General features: G+C 31.5%; 1 protein-coding gene across 2 annotated transcripts in view; it reads right to left on the reverse strand.

Annotated features, from left to right (window-relative positions):
* dve (SATB1_N and homeodomain domain-containing protein dve) overlaps positions 1-26,389 on the reverse strand; it is a 201,252-nt gene extending 174,863 nt beyond the window's left edge. For both annotated transcript variants that reach the window (XM_088239792.1, XM_088239793.1), the window contains exon 1: positions 26,045-26,389. In XM_088239792.1, the coding sequence (XP_088095918.1) occupies positions 26,045-26,128 (84 nt within the window). In that variant the 5' untranslated portion in view covers positions 26,129-26,389. The remainder of the gene's footprint in view (positions 1-26,044) is intronic.
* Between the last annotated feature and the right edge of the window lie 554 nt (positions 26,390-26,943).

A 26,943-nucleotide genomic window follows, 5' to 3' on the forward strand; every position in this document is an offset into this window, starting at 1 on the left:
TAACACTCGTTTAATTATAAATGAACTTATTACGGCTTTTTAGGATGTGCCTGTGTCGTGCCATAATAATTAACTATGAAAAATACACGGTAAAATTAATTAAATTAAAGTTTAATGACATATGATGCAATAGAATAACAATCTAGAAAAACAAGGTATAAATAATAAATAATAAAATTCCAAAAAAGACAACGTTAAAAAAAAAATCGGACATGCCTAAATATTAAAATACAAATTATACAGATTTAGATTTATACATAATCATTTATACACTAGAGCAAAAAAATAATTAAAACTGTATCAGCCTCGTGGTTTAATGGTCAGCGCGTTTGCCTACCATGCAAAAGTTCTCGGGTTCAATTCCCGACAAGGCTGATATAAAATAGTAATTTAAAATAGCATTTTCACACTATAGTATTTCATTCCTCTTCAGTTGCCAAACATAAAATACTACAACGATAATTGATATGAGGCACTATGATGGAATTCCATATCATTCTGCACGAATCTGCTCGTACATATCTTCTGATTCTTACCATAAGAGAAAGCTTCCTTGCCATCTTATTCGTCACATAACAGTTACAAAACTAAGTTTTTTTTAATAAAGCATAAATAAATTTATAATAAGAAAACAAACGAACACGAATAATTAGGCAGGTATCCGTTATAAAATAACATGTTTTAAACATTATTTTTTTAAGAATGAAAAAATATTTTTATCTTCACATCCGAAATTCGGTACGCTGTGGTAAAGGCGCCATCAAAAGGTATTGTTAAATAGGTGCGAAGGTTTTCACGGTCACTGTTATCAATATTTTATTTTTTTGGGTGATACCGTGTGTGTTGGATTTGTTCCGACGTTTCGGCTACCATTGCAGAAGCCATTTTCAAGGTCAACTGAGTGTTATGTAGAAAAAATAATGTGTTTAAGTACTAGTGATTTGTACCGTGTCGCAGTCGGCAGTAGGCACATTTAATTTTTTTTTGTAGTATGTAGTGCTGGGAACTATGTTGAGTTTAATTTAAGCCCGTCGTCTTTGTTTATATTATTTGGGTGTCCGTGTATTTCAATTGCCTCGTTCGAAAATAGAAGCGGTATATTAACTAAGTTGCCAAGGATGTGATAAAGAGTACATAGGACAAACAGGGCCACAGCAAAGAAAAGGATTGACGAACACGGAAAAGCGTGTAAACTTGGGCACCCTGACAAATCTGTAATAGCGGAACACTTTATAGACACCGGATACTTTTTCGCCTTTGAACCTTAAATTTGACATAAACCCAGTAATTACAGTGTGCGAATAATAAAAGAGGCAATTGAAATACACAGACACCCAAATAACATAAACAAAGATAACGGGCTTAAATCAAACTCAATATGGTTCCTACCACTATATACTACAAGAAGGAATAGAAATGTGCCTACTGTCGACTGCGATGCGGTACTACAAATTACTAGTACTTGAACGCATACTTACAAAATATTCAGTTTACAATGAAGATAGCTCCTGCAATGGTAGCCGAAACGTCGGAACAAATCCAACTCAAACGGCATCACCAAAAAAAGAAACATACGATGTAAGAAAAATACATAATCGTTCATCGCTTATTTTACTGACCAACTATTAAATATGCAAATATTAAAAATTGTGTTTAGTTGCAAAATGTATAACTGAATTACACCTATTCTCCTCTACGGATGCGAATCGTGGCACCTCACTATTGCCCGTAACAGCTGAATTCTGAGTTTTAAGAAAAGGTGTTTTGGTTTGACTTTGTATGGAATGACGTAATAAGAGAACGAACGCAGCAAACTTCGGTAACCACTGTCATCAAGCGGACGCGATACGTTGGGTTGGCCAAGTGCTGCGGATACCTCCCTCAGCCTTAACCACGCTTGCCTTCTATACAAGGCATCAGGTCCTGAACGTCCACTGCTGACTGTTCGTCGGCAGTTCATGCCAGAACTACTGAACGCGAACCTGACTTGGGAGGATGCACGGAAGCTGGCAGCCGACAGAGGTGCTTGTAGGATTTTCATGGACACCATATGCTACAACTAGGGAGCGGACATGGAATGATTATGACGCATAATCTGAACGATGCATTTTTTTCTTAAATTGTATCAAATCTTCGTTTCTACAATCAGCTCAGAAGAGAAAACTTTTGAACGGTGTCTCGACATTTTTTTTAACTGTTTGAAATAAGAAAGAGAAAAGGTTTCGACACGCATAAAATATTAATCGCCACAATATAATGATGGAGTCAACTGAAAATGGTTTGCAAAAAAATTACTTTACCTTATTTAACGAAGTGTTTTGGTTTGTTTTTTTCAATCTAATAATGACTCGTTAAATAAACGTGTATAAAATAAAATAATTTATTTTTACAACGCTTTTTTTCCGAGATTCACGGGTAAAAACCTTCGGTATAATTTTAAACTCAAAATTTAGTTCTTACTTCAAAAAATACGAAACAATCGACTAAAGAATACGAAGGTGTCACAATTTACATTCTTCTTTTAAAATTTCCCAAAAAATTGAATTTTTTAGTTGAATCGTTTTCGTCCTAAAAGTGCGATATACTGACAGGCAAATTCCACAATAGCCAACCCTAGAGTGAACAGATAGAGATGCTTGAGTCGTTCATCAGAATAATGAAGTACAGACAATCTAGGGCGCTCGCAATAAATAAATAAATAAAATTGTTGCATAGCGGATTAACGGTATTTTTACAAACACCGTTTCGTCATTATTATTTCATTAAATAAATAAAAAAAACAAACCAAATTATTGTATTTCTATGAGTCGCCCTTGTAGTGTAATGGTTAAAGCGTTTGCCTGCCATGCAAGAGGTCTCGGTTCTATTCCCGACATGGTTGAAATGAAATATTTTTTTAAAAGGGTGTTCTCACACTAGAATATGTCATAGTCTCTGGACTGGTACCTGCAAATTTTTATTTTATTTTAATTGTATAATTATACATTTTTACAATTTAAAAAAAAATTCACTTGTTAAATTTTTACTAAAACTAAAATTCCACCAAGCCACTTTCTGTAGCTTGTTGGTGAAAATTATATTTATACTAACTTAATAATATTATTTACAGTTACATAAACAATGAATAACAGATAAAAATTAACAGCCGGAAAGATCAGATTTTTTTTTTCTCATAAAAACAAAACACATTATGGAATTTATACAGTGCCTATAATATGTCGGTAGAAATATATACATTAAATGTGTCTCAATTACATTATGGGTATACCTTTTATTATAACATAATAATATTTACTCTAAGTACTAGTTTTAGTCACAAAAAGTTTAGTGCATCCGTTTTATTATTGTACATGTTAGTGAGGGTGAGTATATATATTTAGGGTGTGTGAGGGTGTGTGTATATGTGTATGGGTGTGTGAGTATTGTGTGTATTCGAGAGTGTGTAGTGAAAATAAGTGGACTTATTGAACAATGGTTATCAAAAAATATCGTTTTTTTTTTAAAACCTTAATGAGGAAACCTATCAACCACCTTATCGATCGATGTAAAATTGTTAAGATTATTAAGAACGCTAACGTAAAAAAAATATGATAAAAAACAATATATATATATATGTAAGTACTCATTATTTACAGGGATCTGTCACAATAGATATTCACAGGTCACAGTGACGTCGAGAGCTTAAAAAGCACTGACCCCCACCTCTAAGAATAATAATAAGAATAAGCACTCACATACACACATACATATAATGATTACATTTATGTATGTACCTATATTGGTGTACCAATGCAGTGCCCTATGCATTATTAGGTGCAAAAAGGAAACGAAAAGAATGCGTTATAATAACGCATTGTGATTTACATACTCGTAAGCAATAAAATGCTCTAGACTAAATAAACGAATTACCCCATACATTTTGTACATTGAATGTCATTCTTTCTTGTCCGTCGAAATAATAATTATGAAGTAATTTTTAAAATGTCGTCGTGTCATTTTCTGTTATTCACGATCTGTTTCACGAAGATTGTAAAGGTCCAGCTTAATCCGAGCTTATCTCCGACCACATAACCCTCCTCTCGTATGAAGGAGTACAGAGGGTGGATATATAGATACCCCTTCAACTGACGGTCGGTGTGGACTGGGTTACCGTCATAAAACCTTCCTGCACAGGTATCGGCACCGGGGTGAGAAAGTTACAAGATAATCCCGGTTTTAAGGTTAGAACACAATCTTCGTTACCCCACCTAAATCATTGTTGACCCAAATCAATATCATTTTAAAACAGGTAAGTTGGCACAATTGAACTGTTTATTCATATTTTAGTGAATAATATAATTATGTGCGGTATAAAATTGAAACATTAAAAAAAGTTTAAAATGTATGGGTATAATTTGTAGGAATGTGATCAACTTAACAATAGTAACAAAAGCATTGTCCCTAAGTACATTTAAAGACGTAACTCCGAATTACCTATTCTAATTTAAATAAATTATAGTATATTGAAAGTTTAGTAAATAAATTTAAAAAAATGTAAACACGTATAAAACTGTTGTTTGTCGAAGATAATGTAACTATTTTTACGCTTATAAAAAAAATGGCGTTATTCGTTTAATGTCCGTATTGATGTCCAATAATGACACGATTGTCGTTAACGTTGTTTAAATAATTTTGATGATTTTAATGAGAGCATTATCGTTTTCCCTCCAAATAACTTGTCCTGTTTTACGAAATCGGATTTACATATTAATAGCTACTTTACAGCCCCTGCAGCTATAAATTCTGACTACCGAAGATGCGTTAAGTACATTGGTTCAAGAAACTTTCAGTAAAAAATGAGTAAGCAGCATTTTATTAAAACTGGCTTATTATTGATACATGCACAATATCTTGCAATCTTCAAAAAATGGTACCGACACGGAATATTGAATGTGTTTTTTTAAACGCATTTGTTTAATAACGAAACGTAGATTAAAAGTATTATAATAGAGTTGCATTGTAATTTCAAAATAAGACATTGAAAATCAAACCGCAAAAAAATAAAATGAAACCAACCAAAGTTTTATTTATATTTTTGTTTCTGAAATACATATTTTTAAAATTTTTATTTTGAAACTTGAAATCAGGCACCTTTAAACATATAAAAATGTACAAATATTTCATTTATAAGTTATTTAACACATATTTCTTAACCTTCAAAAATTTTGTTTTTTTTTTATTCATAAATGTTTTTGTGAGCAATAATATAATGGTTTGATATTACTTTTTCTTTCAGAGATATTTCTTTACATTTAATTGGTTTTCTTAGGTTTATTTTACATGCAGTTTTTATGTATTGGGTTTTAATGAGTTTTGTTAGTTTTTTTTCCAAATGAAGAGAACAACCCAGCAACAAAAAAATACAACAAATTAAACGATAACACATTTTTCTTCATTAATATCTATACATCTTCATCGTACACTGTGAAAATATAGCGAGCAATTTTAACAGTTACATTTCGTCGATTGAACGCGAACAGATGGAGGTGTCAAAAATGTTCACTTTTATATATTTGGTATTTTATTTTGAAGGCTTGTAATCAAATAAAATAATATTTCTAACGTAAAAAAAAATATATAATGTAAAACAGAAAATTTTCTTTCGAATGACGTATAACCTTTACCATTTGGTTGTTCTTTTGGTTCTCATTTATAAATTTGTAAAAAAATGGACACAACGTATGTTAACATTTAAAACATCATTTTTTTGTATAATTTTTAAACAATTTCGTGTAATTCAAAAAATGTATTGGTATAGTCGAACCTGGATATAAAAGAAACCTCTTTAAAAGAGAGTTAGCTTAAGATCAGTTATTCATCCCCCGAAAACCTCTGGGAAAGAGAGCGGGGAAAACTCTGTACAAGAGAGTCGTTCCATCTGGAATGACCTCTATATAAGAGAGAGCCGAAACCGTGGCCTCAATAAAAGAGCATTTTGTTTGCAAATGCGGCTGCAGCGTCATCTTGTGCACGTGCTAAAAAAAATGGGGAAAAAAAAGAAAAAAGAAACCTCTTTATAAGAAAAAAAATATCTCGGTACTTTGGGCTTTCTTATATCCAGGTTCATTTCGTTTTGTAATAATATTAAAATTGATTTATAAATTGATGTAATTGGTTTTACATCCATTTACGGGTTTTTTTAGTTATTGTTGTATGTATTTTGTATCTTATTGATATTTAATGAAAAAAATATGGGTATGTTTATTCAAAATATTGTTTTGCGAATGATACGTAAAATAGTTCAACGATTAAATTTGGCCCAAAAATAACCAAACCGCATTGAAAAATTATAAATTTTGCACTAATTATGAAATACTGCAAATTTCATTTCGATTTGGTAATTGTCATCAAACCACGTATCGCATTAGAAATAAGTTTTTTGCTAATAAAACGTATTATTTGTGGTATGGCCGAAAACAGCAGTTAGGAGACATTCGATGTAACGAACAATTTTCTACGGTGCTGACATTAAAATAAAATGTTCCACTTGAAAAATAAGCTGTGTAATACTTACATTAACGTGCCTAATTCCACTAAGTGACTGTTTATTTTTCCAAAAACTGGTCAAATGACATCGTATTCTTTTTTGTAAATGTGGGAACCTACCTGTTAAGTTACTATCGATATAATACTAAAATTGATTGGATCCCAAAATATTATTAAAATATCAATAATATGGCAATAAAGAACCTATTATTTATCTACCTAAAGCAGATAAATTTTCTGGTTAACTATTGCATTATGAATACTAAAACGTATCTTTATATATATAATTCTTCTGTACGTGTGATTTCACTGAACCCCTAAACGGTTAAACCAATTTACGTGCGGTTTTAATCGAAATGTAGATCTTTGCGCTGCGCGTGTTCGAAAATATTAAAATTTCAATCGAATCTATAAAAAGTTAGAATCATAAACATTTTTTCATCGACCTACCAGGGTTGCATTCGACGAGAATGCATATACAAACAAAAATAAATAATGTTGTTTTTTTGTGTTTAAAAAAAGTTTGAATGTTTACAAATAACAATCGCTTTTTATGGATCAGATTCTTACCTTATAATGTGTTCCCATTTATTTATTTTAACTGGATTTTCGGTAAAACTAAAATAATATTAACTGACATTCAATACATTTTTGAGAATTGCATTCATGGAATTCTGAATTCATGAATAAAATGCACCCCTGTTGGTGAGAAGAGCTGAGTTTGACAAATGCTAAAAGAATTCTATTTTTGAAAATGAATTATTTTATGTTTTGGAATTCAACCATAAACAAGTACCTAGGTACCTACTTATCAATGAATTCCAAGGTAATTGCAAGCAAGCCAACGTTTAGGCAGGACAACGTCTGTCGGGTCCGCTAGTTTTAAATAAAGTTTTAGATCGCATCGTAAAAAGAAAAAAAGCGCCTACACATTGCAAAAACCTAAAAAAAATTAGCGAAACAACGCAACTATTAAAACCATTGTATTACTAAACAGAAAGCTTTGAAAATTTACAACACCTAGATTTTGTGGTAAACAAAGGTTGTTGTGAAAAAAAAAGAAGTCAAATCTGCGTCATATGACCATAAACATGCCGGGCTTATCCAGAAAAATATATTGAAGAATATTAATACTCGTATGCGGGAAACCAATTTTTAATACGAAAGAAACTAGTCCTTGGTATTAGAACATAAACAAAAAAGTTATTTTTACTATTTGAACATACGAGATATTTTTTTAAGAATTTTCTATAACCAACAAAAAAATTTTTTTTTTATAAGAACTCTGTTTTTGTACTGGCTACGAGTCTTGTATAACGCGGTGTTTTATAGGAACCTAATCTACCTTGTCGTAAAAGAGTTACCTGTACTTGGAGGTAAAATCATCAGTCCTATGCGTCACGCACCAGTCCAGGGACAATGAAATACTGCAGTAAAAAACAACCATTTCAATAAATGTTTCAGCTCTTAGAAGAACGTACGAACCAATTTGACCACGAGGTAGACTAATCTCCACCTTTGCGTTTTCAGGATTTTTGTTTTATTGACTTACTGGAATTTGTCAGTTGCGTTGTTCTGAAGGCGAGAAAGTATGTATGTAGTTAGGATGTGTGTAGTCGGTGTTCGGTAGTCCGCATTCCCCGCAGGACCAGATTGGTGAGTACCTATCTATAGGGTGCATTATGTGTGTATATATGTATGAGCGATTGCCGAATTAATGATGGACACGACCAGCGTTTACTTACGATGAAAATTCCTCCACATATACCGATGGGGAATTAAGGACATCGGCAGGACCAGCTAGCAGGACGGGATGTGAATGGGAAATCGAAAAATATTTAAAAATTACTCCCGCGCACATAACAATTCCCCAAAATGGTACTAATAACTTCAGATTTTTGTATCTTGCCAATCAATTATCCTCAACAGCATTTTTAGTGATGTTTTGCTTATCAAGCACAAAAACACACGTACTTTGGCGGATTTAGTGCTAAAAGTTATATCTTTCAACAAACTTGTCAAAATAATAATTGTGAAAATTTTTAGTTATTTTTATTTTTTTATAAAAACACGTTTATTTTTAAATTATGTCTGTTTTTAGCAAGTAAATATTAAAAGAAATAATATAAATACCTATCTCATACAAATTATATGACATTATGATGATTGTGGGATCAGCTAATGAGATATATAATAAATATAAGATATATTATAAATAAAACATAATATAGGTATAATCTATAAAGTGGGTTCAAATTTAACAGTACCTAGTAATCACATTGAAACTAATTCAAGAAACGTTTTTTTTCAATACTGTTAGAATAACCTTTCTACATTTTTTTAAATCACATTGTGTAGTTTAGTATTTTTTATTATCTATTTTATGAGGTAGTTTCAACAAAAACCTATATACTTAAAATAATATTCAATTCCACACGTATATATATATATTTTCATCACAGAGTTACAGATAATAATAACATCATAGTTAGGTACAATTACCTTTGGCATTTAAGTGGTTTTTTATGAATCAAATCAATAAAAACAAACGTTATTTGCTTGTTCATTTATCAAGCATTCAATTAGTAAAACATAAGTGAAACGGATTTTTACTATAGTTGGTGATTAATAATATTAATATATTTATTTGATTTATTTAGGGATATCAACAGTAACAAAACATTATTGATTCTTGTGTGGCTGTAATGTCACAATAGTCGACATAGGATACAAGACTTAATATATCTATCTTATTTTTTTAAATTATGAAATCGCATTTTTCGTAATCCTTAAATAGACATTTTTACACCGGATTTGGAAAGTAAAATTTGTTTAAATATGCTGGATGACAATGCAAAAATTACGCGAAGAATTAATGTCTGCTAATTCAGCAACACATCTGTATAAGAGAGAGCGCGAAGATAGAACTCACAATAAAGAAGACAGAGACGCTGTTCTGTGGCGGATGTTATGTAAAACAGATTCATTCGGTTAATGACAGTGATGGGGGACGCACGCGCGTAATATAATCGGAGTATTTATGATTTTTAATTTATTTTGCTAAACCAGGACTAAATTATACGTTTATTTGAATAAATTATGGAAAATGAATTGTTAAACAGTATGTCTATATGTTTTTTTTATGTCTAAACTTTCAAATATTCCAACTTTTATTAGCGGTAACACGATGTTACACCATCGCGCGCAAAGGAATTATTTACCAAGAGTTATAATAATAAAAATACGTAAATAGTTTTATTTCTTTTTTATTTATAAATTTTTATCAGTGACCGGGTTTTCTCGTGACCAACATCGTCAGCCTGATGGGAGACTAAACAAATTTCCATGTTATATACAAGTGCAAGCAGAGATTTTAAATCGTGATTTTATATAATTATGGAAATAAAAGAATTTTAATAAAATTAATTTAAGCATAAAGTAATAACAATTGCGTGAATTTAAGTTTCGTTTGAATGTTTATAATCAAAACAGGTGAAAATTATTTAATTTTATGAATCCATTTTGAATCTAGAAAAAAATTACATAAAATAGATGCTCACATAAATGATGAACGATTAACTGAAATTGAACATGTAAAATATTTAGGACTAACAATAGCTTGACAATTTAAATGGAAAATTCATATCAGCAATTTAATTAGCAAATTGGCGACATTATCGAGTCTTTTTTTAATAATCAAAAATTTTGATTCAAAAATGGAAAAAATCTAATGTATGAAGCCTGAGTAAAAACTAAAATATGTTATATGGAACTACTATGGGGAACAGGATATCATAAGGACAAAAACAGACTACAAAGACAACATAATAAAATATTGAAGTTAGTATATGACATTCCCTATCTAACATCAACTAGAGAACTTTTTAATCAAACTAAACAATTAAATTTAACTGAACTCTTTCAACTAGGATCATAAAAATTTATCTATAAATTAGCCACTAATGTTATTGTAGACGAAGAACTAAAACTTGTAAAAAATTGTAGCAAACATTGACATAAAACGAGAATATCAGAAAAATATCATAAACAACTTTCTAAAACAAGACAAGGACAGTCGAGACAAATAAACGAGGGACTGAAATTATACAATAAACTACCAGACAAAACTAAACAAAAGACTCAGACAAACTTTTCAAAAGACGTAAAAAATATTATTTTGAACAACAGAGTATGAATAAAAAATGTAAATATATTTTTTTTAAATGAATGAAAAATGAATCCGTAAGAGTTAATAAATAAATTTTTAAAATAAAAAAAAAAGTTTTATTACTCAAATGTACGTATTTGAATTAATATTATTTAAATTTTAAGAGTTGAAAATATCGTGAGCAGGAGTAAACTAATTGGATGATTTTTACATAAGTTTTAATGAAAATTCATAGATAAATAATCTGAATACGTCTGATGGCTATAAATTGTGAACTACCAGAATTATAGTCGCCTTTTATATGTATAAATGTAACATGGCAATAAAACTACATAGTTGTAAATTTTGAAGTAACTACTCACTAATTAAAATGAGCCATGTCTAAAGTACCTAATAGAAAGTGCATCTACGCATCATATCAAGATCGGTTCATTTAAGATGTCTCGAAAGGAAACTCGTCTTTTTAGATTCTTCGGGAAAAAGACGATGGGATGATGCGCCGCTTCTAAAATTTTGCACATTCATAAAATAAACGGTAGTTCAATTAATATTGAAACTTTTAAGTTAATTAAAAATTCAACGCTTTTACATATTTAAATAAATCTACAAATTAAAGCATTAATCGTTAATAAATCGATCCCTTTGTTCCCATTGCCCGTGGTTTAATGGTCAGTTTGTTTGCCTATCACGCAAGAAGTCTCAGGTTCGATTCCTGACCTGGTTAACATGAAATGTTTATTAAAAAAATGACTACAATATTTTGTAGTCCCTGGACCCATATTTCAATGGAAAACTAACAGTTATTTTCAATTGAACGTATTTATACTAAAGAAATCAAACCATAGAAAAGTGAAACTTTGATAATACCACTTTTGTGAAAAGAGTGAGTTATCAAATCTACACAACATTCGGAATAATTATTTTGACTACTGATAAATAATGCGTCATTTAGTTTTTTAAATATTTTAATTTCAAATAAATACATGGTGTATTTGATCAGTTTTAATGATTATTAGAGTCTTGCTGACCATACAACCTAAGTTTTGCATTTTGCAGAAAACAGCCAGTCCTAGTAAAACTGTGGTGTATACTGTGTCATTATCTATTGAAAATGATTTTTTTTATTTATATAAGGGAACTACTTAATTGTTAACAAATTGTTATAATAAAATTATTTAGTTTTGTGTTAAAAGAATTTCGGTAATTTTTTAAAGTCTACCTGATTACACTACTTAATATTTCCATTTTTCTGAAAACAACCAGATCCAATATTGAATGATACCTCATTCAAACTTTAAATGGATGAGATGAGATTGTGTATTAAAATACTTTTTTTATAACGCGTGTTTTTAAATGAATTAATATTTGAAATTCATCTTGTTACGCATTTATCTAATTTCATTTAATTAAGATGACTAGATTTCTGAATGCATCACTCATCCCATCAGCATCCATACAGTAAGATTTTCCTAGTGCTGTGGGTGTTTTCTGCAAATTGAGACTTGCCATTTCTGTAACCAATACAATTTTCACATTGTGATTTTTCCATTTTTTTTTGTATTAAAGCGGCCTGATTGTTTTCAGCAGAACATAGACTTGACTTTACATCAGCTGATAACACCACTATCTCATTTTTTCAAAATTGTAGCCTGACGCTTTCTACATAACTACGTTCAATTAATCTACAAAGTAAAATTATGTTTTCAGTATGAAAAATTGTATATTCATGCATTTTTTTTCTAAACATGTTCAATTACAGATTACCGATGAAGATACTTTTAATTTTCATAAAAATATACACATATCGGTAAATAAATTTCTATTTTACTTTATAGACGGTCGAAGACATTTCTCTTAATTTTCCAATGTAATCGGGGCCCTAGACTGGCACCCAATAGGCAAGACTGATAATCATCTTTACTTCATTCAAAAAAATATTGATATACCAATGAAGTGCCCTATGCACCATTAGGTGCGAATAAAGAAATGATAATGATTATGACTTAGTTTTGAAGTATTCTCTATGTGTGGTCCGTATTATAACTATACGATCCCGACAAACGCTAATAAAAATAATAATCACAACATAAACAATAATGGTAACATGAAAGTAAATAAAGAAAACGTTTATGTAATTGAACGTTTCATAGTTTCATAGACTCTAAAGGGGTATTTCATCATCTTCTTGTAAAACCTGATTAACTTATATCATGTTTTGCTAAAAAGCATTTAAGTGTAAAAATCGATTTAACAATTTCTGATTATTGCAAAAAAATGTAAATCCTCTGCATTTCCTATGTTTAAATCACATTCAAAAATGGAATCGCTCGCGTTATTGCTATGACAGCTCTGCTCAAATTTTTATAGCCGTGAAAACCATTTATAATGTTAAGCGCCCTTCAGGTATTTTATTACGAAAATGGCGCTATATAAGTTATCCATAATAAATAAATAATCCAAATAATTCTGTGAGAATCCAAAATTTATGTTAAATTAGGTTGGTATCCTATCAACAAAATACAATTAAAATCGATTAGAGCTTGTAAAAATAATAATTATCTATACACGATTTCGTAACCTGGCCGTGTTGTATTTCGAGTTTTGACAGTTTACAACGGTCCGTAATCAACTTATAACATTAATTCCTGCTGAAGTTTGTTCCTTTCTAATGCATACTGACACATTTGACTAAAAAAAACTAAACTTAAAAAAACGATGACCATTATTATATTTGATATTAAGTAATTGGAAAAGCCAAAGAGAAAATACTAAAACAGAAAAATTATAACTGTTAAAACTAAAGCGGGCCAAGAAAGATATACTATAGATAAAGTAACCTAAACGCCATACAAAGTAACCTTAATGATTGATACTAATTTTTAATAACATATGAAATACTGCGATGTATCTAAAATATATGAAAACAAAATTTGACGTAATAACTGAGGAATGGCTGAGTTGTGTGTGGCAATGTGGATTTTAAAAGATGCGTGGTTTTTGACAACAAATGTATGGATTTTTACAGGCAGGACGTTTTGCGGATCTGTTGCCAGACGAATATCTTGATATATTAGCCGAATGATTGATTTAGCATTATTTCAAAGGTGAAATAGTTTGTTTGCAAATATCATTTAAATCGCGTAGCTAATTTAAACTTACACTTTGTTAATCTGGATTTACAAGGAAATGGTTAAATACCGCCTAAGCTTTTCAAATTTTTCAAGTTTATAATAAATTAAAGGTCGAACCACTTTTACTCGATGCCTTGTATCAACTTTAAACAATAATCCAGTATAATTTATGAAGACAGTGCGTGCCAAAAAACAGTCAGTAAGATAACGATCATCCCTTGAAGCAAGTAGTTGCATACAATAAATACAACTTCAAAAGGGCGTGATAGTGTCACCGGCTCTTTTATATTTGATTAATTTTTAATGATCTTTTTGTTCAGGTATTCGATTTACTCGACGCTTCCGCGGTCCAGATGTTGATCCTTAAAAGTGCCGAGGGCTACCGGAATTCTTCTTGCTACCGAGCAATACGTCGCCCCATCACCGCGAGATTTTAACAGAAATAACGACGATATTTCGTGTAATTAATAAATAATTATGCCTTCATTTTCTTAAAATTAAAATTAAACTTCGGTTGGATGCTCGTTAATAATGTTTTTACCGACATATCTCTCGATATTATTAAAGATCAATTTATAACAAAAGGAGTCGATCAGTAAAATGTAAGATATTCCTTGAATTCGTTTAATCACAAATTTTCAATCCGAAACATGCTAGAAAATGTTTAGAAATATATATGGAAAAACAATCGATTGGAAAATTGGATATCAAAAATGTTTTCTTATGCGTGGTAAAAATTATAACATTCAATAGTACGGCGAAGTTTCTCGAATTTGTATGAAAAATAAACATGACTTTAATAAAAACGAACTGTTTTGAACCATGTCCCTAGTCCTTCCAATTAAACAAATGACAGAGCGTTGTGATAGATTTCAGAATTACAAGAAGCCAACCCACCAGCAGAACCTACCAAAGTGAATTTATGTCGTAACTCGTAACACGCGGTGTAATTACAAAATCACAAAACTTTAAAAAATCATTGCTTCATAATACGATACACATACGAGTATACTGATGTATATACACATTTTTTTAACCGGCTTAATTTGATAGTCTTACTTACAAATAAGAAATCAACCTTATAAAAAAAAATAAATAAATACGACCACTTTAAAATAGGCATACAAAATAAAATGTCGTAAAATAACCCCTGAAATCGAATATTAACTATTTCATTTCATGAACATAACATTTCATTCAAGCTCAAAATCAAAGCAAAGTAAATTTCCAAACATTGAATTTATTTATTTATTTATGTACGTGATACGCAGTGCCGTTTGTTTTTTAACCAATACTTATTTATCATAGATAAATATTTCAAATGTGATTAAAACGAAAAAAAAAAATTTATCCTACATATTATAACACAGCTAATTCCTTCAAAACCGTGCTTTTAAATCATAAAAATGATTAAATCAGAATGTGCAAAATAAAGAATTGAAAAAAGAAGTATTTTTTCAAATAAACACGAATATGTTGAACAAAAAAAGAAACCAAATATATAAATGTAATATAGAAATAAAAGGGATAAAAAATATGAAAAGTAACATATTAAAACAACAATTTAACAAAATATATACCCACATTCAGAAATTAAAGAAAAACTTATCGAATACAAATGACGAAATACCCAAAAAGATAAATATTTGTATTCTAAATGTGAAAGAGCCCGCGCTTTTCTGCACTAGAAAACCAGTTTCAAAAAGGAAGATAAAAATACGTAATCCGAAAGCTTTTGATATGCGCATGTCATAGTGTCGTCGGGTGGTTGTATGAGCTGGTTCTGGCCGCTCCCATTGTCTGCACGTGAAGAAATGTCAAAAATTTGCAATGCACACAAACAGGGCTGATCCACCGCCATGATTGATGCGCTGATAGCTGGAAAACAGTATAAAGGCCTGGCCCATGCGGCTCGCAGTAATTTATGGCTAGTTTTTGGGCAGCGGGACGCGGCGCAATGTGGCCTGGTTACTCGGTTACTGGTTACTGGCTTCTGGCTACTGGCTACTGGACCCCGCCGCAGGAGTCTCCTCTACTCCAAACCCCACAGGGTCACCGACCTTGTCTCCCGATGGACACGGGAACTTCTTTTGTCAATCAAATATTGATAGCTCGAATTCGAAAACAACCCACCGCGTCTATTATCGGACTCCACATCAACGAGCTTTCAACGGTAAAGGAACACTACAGCCAATGAAACGTCTTGTCATAATTTATTCTAATTACTAATGAGTACCTAGTCTGATTAAATAAATAATTTAAAATTGATTCGGATGTTTATAATTATTTGTATAATATTCATTATGAAAAAAAAAACATAATTAAAAATGTCGCCGTGATAATTGTATGACTTGCAAGTAAATAATGCATGTCGCTGAAAACGAAGAGATTCGCGAAAATATTGCTGCCATTATTTCTACCAAAAATGGTAAGAATATAAAAACATTGCAGTATTCTATAATAAAATATATATTCCACTATCCAAATTAAAAACCAGCTTTGTTTAGCCCATAGCTATAGTGATGCAGTAATAAAAAAATGATTAATGAAACGAGTTTAAATGTTTGAAGATTCGAGCGCTTTCAGTGCAAATTAATGTGGATTTCGCGCATATACATAGGTGCCCACTTGAAAAGGTTCAGCGTCCTCTAATTTTGTTTATCATTATCTGGAGTTTATCACTACACAGGTGATCCTTGTTCCCGTAATTTATCTTTCATCTTTTTTATACCCTCCGGGAGGAGATCGGTTATGAAGGGATCAATCTGAGCCAAGCTACTCCTCCGGTTATCCTCCTTGCACTTTGGCAAAAGTAACTGAAGAAAGCCCTCGGCTGGGTATGTGGCGAGCCACCTCGGTTGGATTATTGCGCGCGGTGCCAGACGCGTCGCTTGTTTCAGATGGAGTTAGTATTCCATTTGTGTGATGGGCGTGTACATGGCTCCCGGTTATGTCGACAGCATCCAACGACGATTCGGGAACTGGTATCAGTCGGTTGGGACAATTAACATTTTAGCAGCCGAAATTTTGTAACAGGGCAGTAGAGGACTCCCTCAAATGATCGTAAATTGGCTAAGGAAAATTAGCTTAAGTAAATAAGAGGCGTATATACTGACACATAAACTTATGGTAATCATTCGAAATACGTTTAGTAACTTTTAGTAACATAACGAGATAGACTAGGCATGTGATAGAGAAACTAAACGTTTCGACCGACAGCTAACAAATTAGCGTATTTGTATTGCTATAAGTCTGAGGTTCTTCCGATGTCCGCTGTCGCCGGAGCGGGCGGGCGCGGGTACCGCCATCACCCATTAGACACTATCTAAAGACGTTCGGCGGCAGGCGAACATGTGAGCTGTCGATGGACAAGATCACATACGTGATTGTGATGTGGTTAACGGTCACTCCGATAATGGGACGCAAACTCTCGAAAAGTCGATATAGATGTTTTTTTAATCACAGCCGCAACTGTGACGTCGTGCACTAATCCAAAGAAAAAAACCCCGAATAAGACCTGCATACTTGGACTGATTGAAATTCGTAAGAAAAAAGAGGAGATATTTCTTCACGTACGCGCTAACAGAAGCTTTCCAATAGCCGAAGTACCTACACGCAAGACTGCGCGACATAACCGCCGTTCCACCGCGTAAAAAAACACCTTTCGCGTTCCATACGTCGATGGTTCTCTTAATAATTGGTAAGGCCTCTTCCACTCGGCCCGGTAGGTAAAGTTCGTACCTACTTTTTATTCGCTCGCTCGCCGAAGACCTCGTACAGAGACACCAAAATGGATTGTGGTTTATTCACAAAACACGACAAGTAATTATTATTATCACCCGACAGAATGGATGTCCAAAACACAAATCTATTTCAGATCGAACAAGCCGCAGGACGGTCGCAATGTGGCGAAGGCAAAAAATGTCCAAATTCGACACAAGCGGATACAATATTCCGCTATCCAAAACGATCGACGATTGGGGAAAAAGCACGTTCGTTCATAATCATATTTTATCGCTCGGTCTGTGTATTGAAATAAAATGACGATTAGGTGCATTCTTTCGGACATAAAATTGGCGTAAAAAGTCCAGTGGCGAGTGCAACATCTCGATTCGTTCTTCTATTCTGAGACAGTTGCCGGAACAATCTAGATTAAATAAACTAATCCGAATTATTTTTGATACCATCGACTTTATGCAAAAAATTACTTTATTACTCGTACAGAGGACAAGATAACATCTCCGAAGGACGAGTTTAGGCTCAGAGTTCCGGCTTAATGGTCCCGTATGAACGTACAGAGCTTAATAAATATCCGCGTTCTTACACGCTTAGCATAAACATTTCTTGTCTATACAAATCCGTAGCACAATGGCTCCGACTCCAGATTTCCAATTACAATCACCGAAATCCTATACATCGGCGATGATTGTACACTTTTCAGACACTTCTCATCATTTTGTCGGAGATGACAAATTCATCAGAACTAATATCAATCTACAGAAATGGTCCGGCACCTCTCGAAATAATTTGATTACCAAAAAGATACGAGAGAACTTAAAAATATATTATGTTTTATTTGGATGTTTTGAAATTATCATTTAACCTAATCATTTTGGTAGTTCATTTTGGTACATACCGGAATAGAAATGCATTTTAGATTAATACGTCTGTGCTCATGTATGACTTTCTTAAAGTCAATAAAAAAATGAATCGACCAAGTAAACTACAAAAAAGCTGAATAATATGTAAGTATTGTGAAATAAATAAGTAAGTAATTAAATTTGCGATGATTCTGCAATCAATAAAAGTGCATATTTGGACAGCAATAATTGATCGATTAGTATTACATAACGAGTTTGTATATTTCTCGTTCCTACGAAAGATTTGGCCCGAGGTGTGCTCTATTTTATATTTATCATTAGCTCGCTCCTAAATACACCGTGTTGAAACAATACTATAGCTTTAGGGTACTTTTAATTTGGAAGGCATTTAGGATTGATCGATAACAGGGTACACGGTACAAATACTTCAGCAGCTATTTTAGAAGTCTTTTCTGACCCATTTGTCAATGCTTCGAATTCATATAAACTCGTCTCCGTATTTGTAAATACGCATAACTAGAAACAAATTAAATGTTTGTATAACAACTAAGTAAGAATTCTTAATCGCCGACTTTAACATCTCTGGCATTCATTTTTATTCCTCAAGATGACAGTTATTATTCAAATTTATACCGCTTAAAAAACATCCTTTTAAGGTCAATATGACAGGACACATCTAGCCGAAGGCAGGTGTCGCCCTTCCATAATTATTTATTAGCAAGGACGATTTAATTATAGAAACACGGTGACAAAGTAAAACTTTTTATTAATCGCTCACAAAAAACGGGTCGATTGGCATAATTGCAAAAACGTATGACGATAGAACATTCCATATAATGCTAAGTATGTTTTTTCTATAACATTGTTACATTTCAAAATATTATTACGCGTCGTTTCGTATAAGTAAATTAAGTTTAAGGTTATTCTAAGAAACAATAAAATTGTTTTTCCTCAGTTTGCAAAATTATGATTCCAAACGCCTTCATTACTATTTTCGTAAAATATTCATGTGGAAACTAAATAACGTACAAACCGGAATAGATAATCAAGACGCTGTCTGTATCCGAAAAACGTACGCAGACTTTGATAAAAGAGCACAAAGGGAAGTATTAGATATTTAGCTATGTATATTATCTAGAAATCGCATTCCGTTATCTGAATATTCGTATATCGGAAGGTATGTAATTGAACGATTAAATCACTCGAGGAGGCAGGTGAATGTATTGCGTTGCGTACGGCTCACAATACATGTAATAAATACCTCGGGACGTTGACAATACAAGAAGATGTTGAGGCACTTTGATGAGGTCCGACTTCAAAAAATATAATTTCTTCGGAGCAGGTCTGTTGAGATTGCGTCTTTATTTGCGAAGGCATTGTAGCGCTAAATTCCTGGAACCGAGAGGTAAAAACCTTACAGAGACAAAATTCAATTAGATTCGAAACGTATCGAACTATTTGTCTGATACGGATAGATGGGTGCTTTCAATTAGATAGAGAAATTGACAAATAATTGTTGAAATGAGTAACGGAGACCGCCATTAAAAAAGGTGTTTCCAGAGAAAAATATTTTATTTTATTCAATATTATTTAGATCTCAATGTTTTTAAAACACACATAGAGAAGCGTGTAATTAAATAACGGTTTGTCCCTAATTTTTATTACCTCGATTTAAATATTTCTTTAATCTTGTAAAGAATAGTTTATATCTAAGTTTAAAATTATGTATGCTTAAAAGTTAGCCCGTGTTATGTTTTATATTTTTAATTAATAAAACCCTTTTCAGTTTTCAACATTTTGGATAACTTCACTTTAAAGTTTAGTTTACCGGTGTAAAAAAAATTAAAAATAATGATAATAATAATGTTTTATTTGAATCCTACTATGCCTTATATTATAAACATAATATAAAGTATGTATTATGTCTTAATAGTGTATTATGTTAACTATGTAACTTTATTTTTAAATTTAAAAATATTTTTTTTAAAATTTTTATATTTGAAAAAATTTTAATTATGTTTAATGTGTAACTTTTTCTGATTATATAGTATGTATAATGTAAAAGAAAGAAAAATAAAATAAAACAAATAAAAAAATATATTGTGAATAATTATTTACAACCGGTTGCGAATATGCCAACATAGCAATCAACGAAAGCTCTCGTTATTCAATAAAAAGGAACAGTAAAACTTAATCAAGAAGGTTAATTGATGCTTTGTATAAAAATATTAACTAAAGAGTTTTACCAAGAAATATATTATACAAGACATCAATACTATCCCTAGGTTTTATTTTTTAAGGCCCCGTGTGACTAGATAATTTTTAATGCGTACCTTTTTACTGTTTTATCATTCATTTTATATTAAATAATATTTTTTAAAACCTACACGCAATAATCGAATACCAAATAATAACCTTTTTATTACCGCCGGAGGAAGCCATGGGATTAAGTACAGCTCATTATTCTCTGACTCATGTTTTTTTTTTTACCTGTTGGATTAACTTCATCACAATGATTGGCGTCTTAATAATATGCAAAACATTATTTATGTCTTCTCACCATTTGAACAAAATCAAATATCATTAAAATCGTCGATAAATTAACTTCAAACGAATTTAAAAATAAACCGTTAAGTTTTATACCATTAAGGTGTCCTTAATTAATTAATTTTTTTAATGTAAAGATAATTATCTATTAATTACTGCAACTACTACCATCAGAGAAAATGCACCGCCACATACGTCTATCCTGGCAGACATTTCTAGCTTCTCACACATTTGTAGATCTTGTCATACATGCCCTTCGGTTCTGCCTGCTTTTGACATGACCAGACATAAGATTTTGGTTTATCTGATCATGCCACGTCTTCTGTGATCGTCCTCGTCCCACGCTACCGTTCATTCTGGCCATGTATATCTGTTTTACCATTATTTTGTCATCCATTCGTTCTACATGACCAAACCATCTTAGAGACCCCTTCTTAATTTTATCATTTATACCTGACTCAGATTTACATTCTCGCCTGATTTCATCATTGGTCACCCGGTAACATTGATTTCCCACACATTCGTCTAAGAGATCCCATTTCGACCGAGTTCTCTTGGCTTTCATCCTTCTTCTGCCAGTTCCATGTTTCACTTCCATACATAAGTGTTGGGACTAAAACTCCGCTGTGCACTGCCAGTTTAGCTGCGATTGAAATATTTTTATTGGTAATTACTGCGCTTAGTGCGCCGTTCATTTTGTTGCCGCATTCACTCTTCTTTCAACATCTTTTTCTACTCTTTCATTTCTTGGAAATATGTTTTCTAGATACCCAAATTCTTTTACTTGATCGAGACATTCGTTGTTTACATTTATTATGCAATCGGTAACCTCTTTCCTCGTTTCAAATACCATCAATTTTGACTTACTTTCGTTCATCACCAATTCAGTCTCCAGGCATATATCATACATTCTAGAGACTATTTGTAGCAAATCCTCCTTACTGTTTGCTAGAAGAACTGCATCGTCAGCGCACAACAAGCAATTTACTGAAAAATTTAAAATTTTTGCTCCAATACCTATACATTCTATCTATACAGTTGTCCATGTATATAGATTAAACAACCATAATGACATTACACATCCCTGTTTCACGCCTTTTGAGATCGCAAACCAAGATGTGAATCCCCCATTAACTCTTGCACACGCAAAACTCTCCTTATAGAGATATGATACTGCACGTATAAATTTATTGTTTACTCCATACTTTTTCATTTAAGATAATCTATTTATTTTATGTAACTATCTGCGTTCTAACCGTCGTCTAACTAAAAACGTATTCTTCCTTATGTAATGTTCGTATAATACATACTTTTTTTTATTCCAAATCCATCAAGAGACAAATTATGTGTTGTATGTGTGTCCTCCCGTATTCCCGTATTTTCACCCTTTTCGCAGCATAAATATTTATCATCGGCGTGTCTCAATTGTTTTGCTTTATTGATGAATAGTTTTCTATCGGAACTAGTTCTATAACCATCAAACAACCCATTAAAACGACCAGTTTTATCTGCGGCTTCGGGCACACGGTCCAAAAATATAATAACTGTTTTTGGAAAAACACAAAACGTACCGATACAGAAAATGTCATTCTTTTACTCAGTTTTTAAAAAATTACCAAATCGGTTCAGTTTTACACTGCGGAAAATGGGACCCCAAAACGTTGATTTTGTCTGTTTTAGTAAGGCATAAATAGTCCAAAATGCAGTTGTCTTTTGCATAGCATCGGAGAGGCATCTTCAAGACAGTGACAGGAAAACAATGTTCAAATACCTATCTAACAAAATTCCCTGTCACCGCATATCCTCACAATTTATGTAATCGGATACACAAAAATAATAATGAATGTGTACAAATTTAATTTTAACTACAAACAATAAATAATATCGAACTTTCGATTGTGTTTATTTCATATACATATATGCGAGTATGTGCGCAAATCTAGTAACAGCAAAGTTTTGCCGGGTTCAGCTCGTTTAAAATAAAATATAGATCTATCTCTACAATTTTTGATCCTCAATGATTATCTAAATTTAATTCGTGGGTACTGATAAAAACAGTGTATCTAATTTTCTATAAAAAAAGACAGATTTGAGATAAAAACGTTTTTTTCTTGTTTAACTCATTGATCAAAAATTATGCGATGCAAATGTAGCATTAGATACGATTAATTATTATTTATCTCTGACGTAAAGTAATTATTTTTTTTTTCAAATAGCAACAGAGTAATTGCGATAATAGTTGAAAACTTTATTAAGAATATCACTGATATAAAATTTGTTAAAAATCCCAGCATAATAATCTTATCCCCGATAAGCAAGTAGTGCTTAAGTGATAATCCGAAGTAAAATTTTTCTTCTAACCGAGTGAAAACCAAATCAGGCCCGTGATTTGGTTCGTGGGGTGATAAGATCTTGAGTGATTGATAAAGTGATAAATAATTATGACTTCATTTTTTTATTTATTGATTCAGTAACACAAAACATATGGCGATGATATTAATAAGTTAAAAAAAACTCGTCTATGATAGTTTTGAACCGATTTTTTTTTTCTATGCCCGTTTTTCAAAACTATTTTAAATATCATTTAATGAAATTTAAAAAAAAATACATAGCAATCGTAAGCCTTCTGTGTTAATTTGACAATGACAAACTTTAAACAAACAAAAATTTTTTTTTTTTACATTTATATAAAATAGAACAAAAGTGGATAAATAATTTAATACAAGAGAAAATACCATTTTAGTAAAACACTACAGTTGTCCATTTTTTTTAAAGTAGTGAAATTTTACTCAACTATTATAATAAGGATTTTAAAAATCGCACCGGCAATTATTATTGATTGAAACATCACATAACATTTGTATTGCAATATCTACTGATGTAATAGGTAGTCTTGCAAAAGGGCTAATGATTATTGCAATGATAAATTTTAGCGACTTAATTTATTAATTAATGGAAATCAAATTATTATAAAAATACTAACGAATTTACTTTTTAAATAATTTATCACAAACTATTTTCGCACAATCGAATAAAAACAACAAAATGTTTTTTTTTTTTATATGAGCCGTTTTGAAACAAGATACCATAATTTATTTTTAAAAATAGTAAAACTAAAGGCATACATAAATTAATTTAAATGTTTCTACAAGAGAAAATGATTTTTTTTTAGAATGTGTGATGATAATATTTGAAAGTAGAATTGTGGTTTTCATAGGGACAACGTGATGATCATACATTTTTATTTTGCGTAAATACTTCCGAAGTTCCAAAGTATGCGTTTTAAAAATAAACCTTTTTTACCTAACAAGATCCGCGCATTATGTAAAGCTGAGATAAGCATTATCAACAAAATCAAGAAAGGAGTTCTGCGTCGGTTTGGACATGTCGAACGAATGGGTGCCGAAAGAACGTCTAAAAGTATTTACGATGCGTATGCTGGTGGATGCAGAAAACGAGGAAGACCGAGGAAGATAAGCCACGACCAAATTTAACAAACACTGGAAGAAGGAGAATGAATGTAGAGGAAATGAGGTCTGTATGCAAAAAAAAAATGTTTAGTTCTATCCTCTTCGCCTACCCCTAAGTTTTATTTTATTTGTATTATTAACCTTATGGTTATTGCGATATTGGAATTCAATGTTCCATCCTCATTTTCATTACAAGGCCTTTATTTAATTTTTATAAACCAAATATTTGTTTTAAAAACGTAATTGCATGTTTTTGAATTTGAGTTTGAGGTGTGTTTTCAGTATTAAAGAGGTATTCTACGTTATACCTATTCGGAAGCAAACATTGTTTGCCGGCGGGATTTATTCAATAGTAAATATTATACTTCAAATTATTCTTATTTTTACTACTTATTAATAAATTGTTTTGCATTATACCTATGCATTTATCACACTGCATTAGTTGGATATTTTTGATGAACGTATTCAGACGTAATGAAAATATTCTGAAAACAGCTTACGAGGGGTTTGAAAACATTTTTAAAGTGTTTTTTTATTACTTGAACAAACGAATTTCCTGTTGGATTTCATGTTGCAATTTAGCAATAAATTTGGCAAATAAAAACTATTATGTTCTATTTTTTTCTCATATTTCATTGCTTCATAAATTAGTCGTTATGTTTCATAAGGAATTAAAATATCAAAATCAACAATGAAAGTAAATAGATTATCCACGAATACCGCTAATAATTAAATTTGCAGTAAACATGACATAAAGTAAAATTAAAGTTATTTTTGAATTAGATTAAAACTAAAAGAAAAGATTTAAAAAAAACCTTTTGTATATTTTGTTTAGTTTCAAATCTCAAAATTATTTGAATCTATAGAAAAAAATGCAGAAATTCCCTGGTTAAAATATTTTTTGGGTTAAGTAATTGTACCTATTTATGAAATAATAAGTCCAACTAGTGTTGTTTGCTTAAAAATATTAGAATAAAATTATCTGTAATAAATTTAATATTATATTTTATAATCACAGGAAGCATTAACTCGCTATTATATAAAGAATCTTGTAGCTTTTTGGAGGTACAAATTTATGAATATAAAATTAACCACATTTTTTTATTGGTTTATTAATGTAATTAATAAATACGAACTATTAAAACTGTCTGTCACTTAAAATAAACGTTCTGTCTTATCAATTAGTTACCTATTTCGATACAAGCAAAACAGAATAAGGATCAACTAAGTTTTATAAATTAAAACTGGTTTTATTGCACATTTTATTTACTAATTTAAAAACCTTAATTTAATATATGAAAATGTAAAAAATTAAAATTCGTTCTGAAAATTACAACATCATATTTTGTTTGCAAATAAATTATTTATTTGACTAACAGAATTGTATTTAATTTTATCAACAAAGCCGATAGATTCTGAGAACTCTTTTTAACTGTAATATTTATAATAGTTTTAAACTTAACAATATTATATTATATCAATCAAATGACGTTCAGTTTTACATATACGTCATTTTCGACTCAAAACAATAAAAAAATAAATATTGGTTATAAAATTATAGTAAATCAGAAAGAAATACCGATATTTATTATCGTTTATTACCTGAGCGGTATCAGTTCCATCAGGATTGGTCTTGGCTGCAACCCAAGCTTCAGCGAAGGTTTCCAAGGCGCTCTGGAAGTCCATGGTAGACCAGAAGATCAGAACTTCACGAAACTAAAACCTCCAAACTAAAATACATTGTCCAAATTTAATGTCCTCTCCGACAATCCTTTAAACCACGAAATTAAGCGATTCAATGAATAAAAACAAATCAAAAACACAAAAGTAATGTAAACTCGAGCACATGAAAGCTTTTTCTATTCCTCGTATTTACAAGTTGACGAAACAATCTTCCGCGCGCGAAATGCGTGACGACAGAACCACCGGCCCGTGCTAACGCCTCGACATCCGTCGAGCAACTGAATAACCACCTCGCGTCTCTCTCGCGATACACCCTACCGCGCCAGCTCTGAAACAACCCTTACAGACATCTCTCTTTCCCTTTCACGTCACCCCTGAAAGGTCGTGAAAGAATGCGACAGGTGAACGTTTTCCGAGCGGCTAGGAATCGGACGCGATTGGAAAATATAAGACAGATTTTCGTTTGAAGCTTCGGGCGGGAAACCGTAAGGCGAGAGATAAGTTTCAAAGGTAACTCTCGCTTCACTCGACGAGTTTTTTTCACGATTATTATTTTTCGCAATGAAATCGTATTGGCCCTGCCCACTGAATACTATTGGACGAAGATAAACGACGATACACACATATTACTGCGCTAATGCTACAATTAATAATAATATTACAATATATGGTAGTAGCAGATTAATTTATCTGTTCACCAGGAATTTTATTTTTACGTAATATACTTAATTCGATGCAAATAAGATAACAAATTACAATAATGGATTAATGAGTTGGATTCAAAAAAGAAAACAATCAGTTCATACAAACGTTAAAAT

This window comes from Micrasema longulum, unplaced genomic scaffold, assembly GCF_059751315.1.
Source record: "Micrasema longulum isolate JH-2025_06_02 unplaced genomic scaffold, ASM5975131v1 h1tg002264l, whole genome shotgun sequence".
In the NCBI taxonomy this organism is placed as follows: domain Eukaryota; kingdom Metazoa; phylum Arthropoda; class Insecta; order Trichoptera; family Brachycentridae; genus Micrasema; species Micrasema longulum.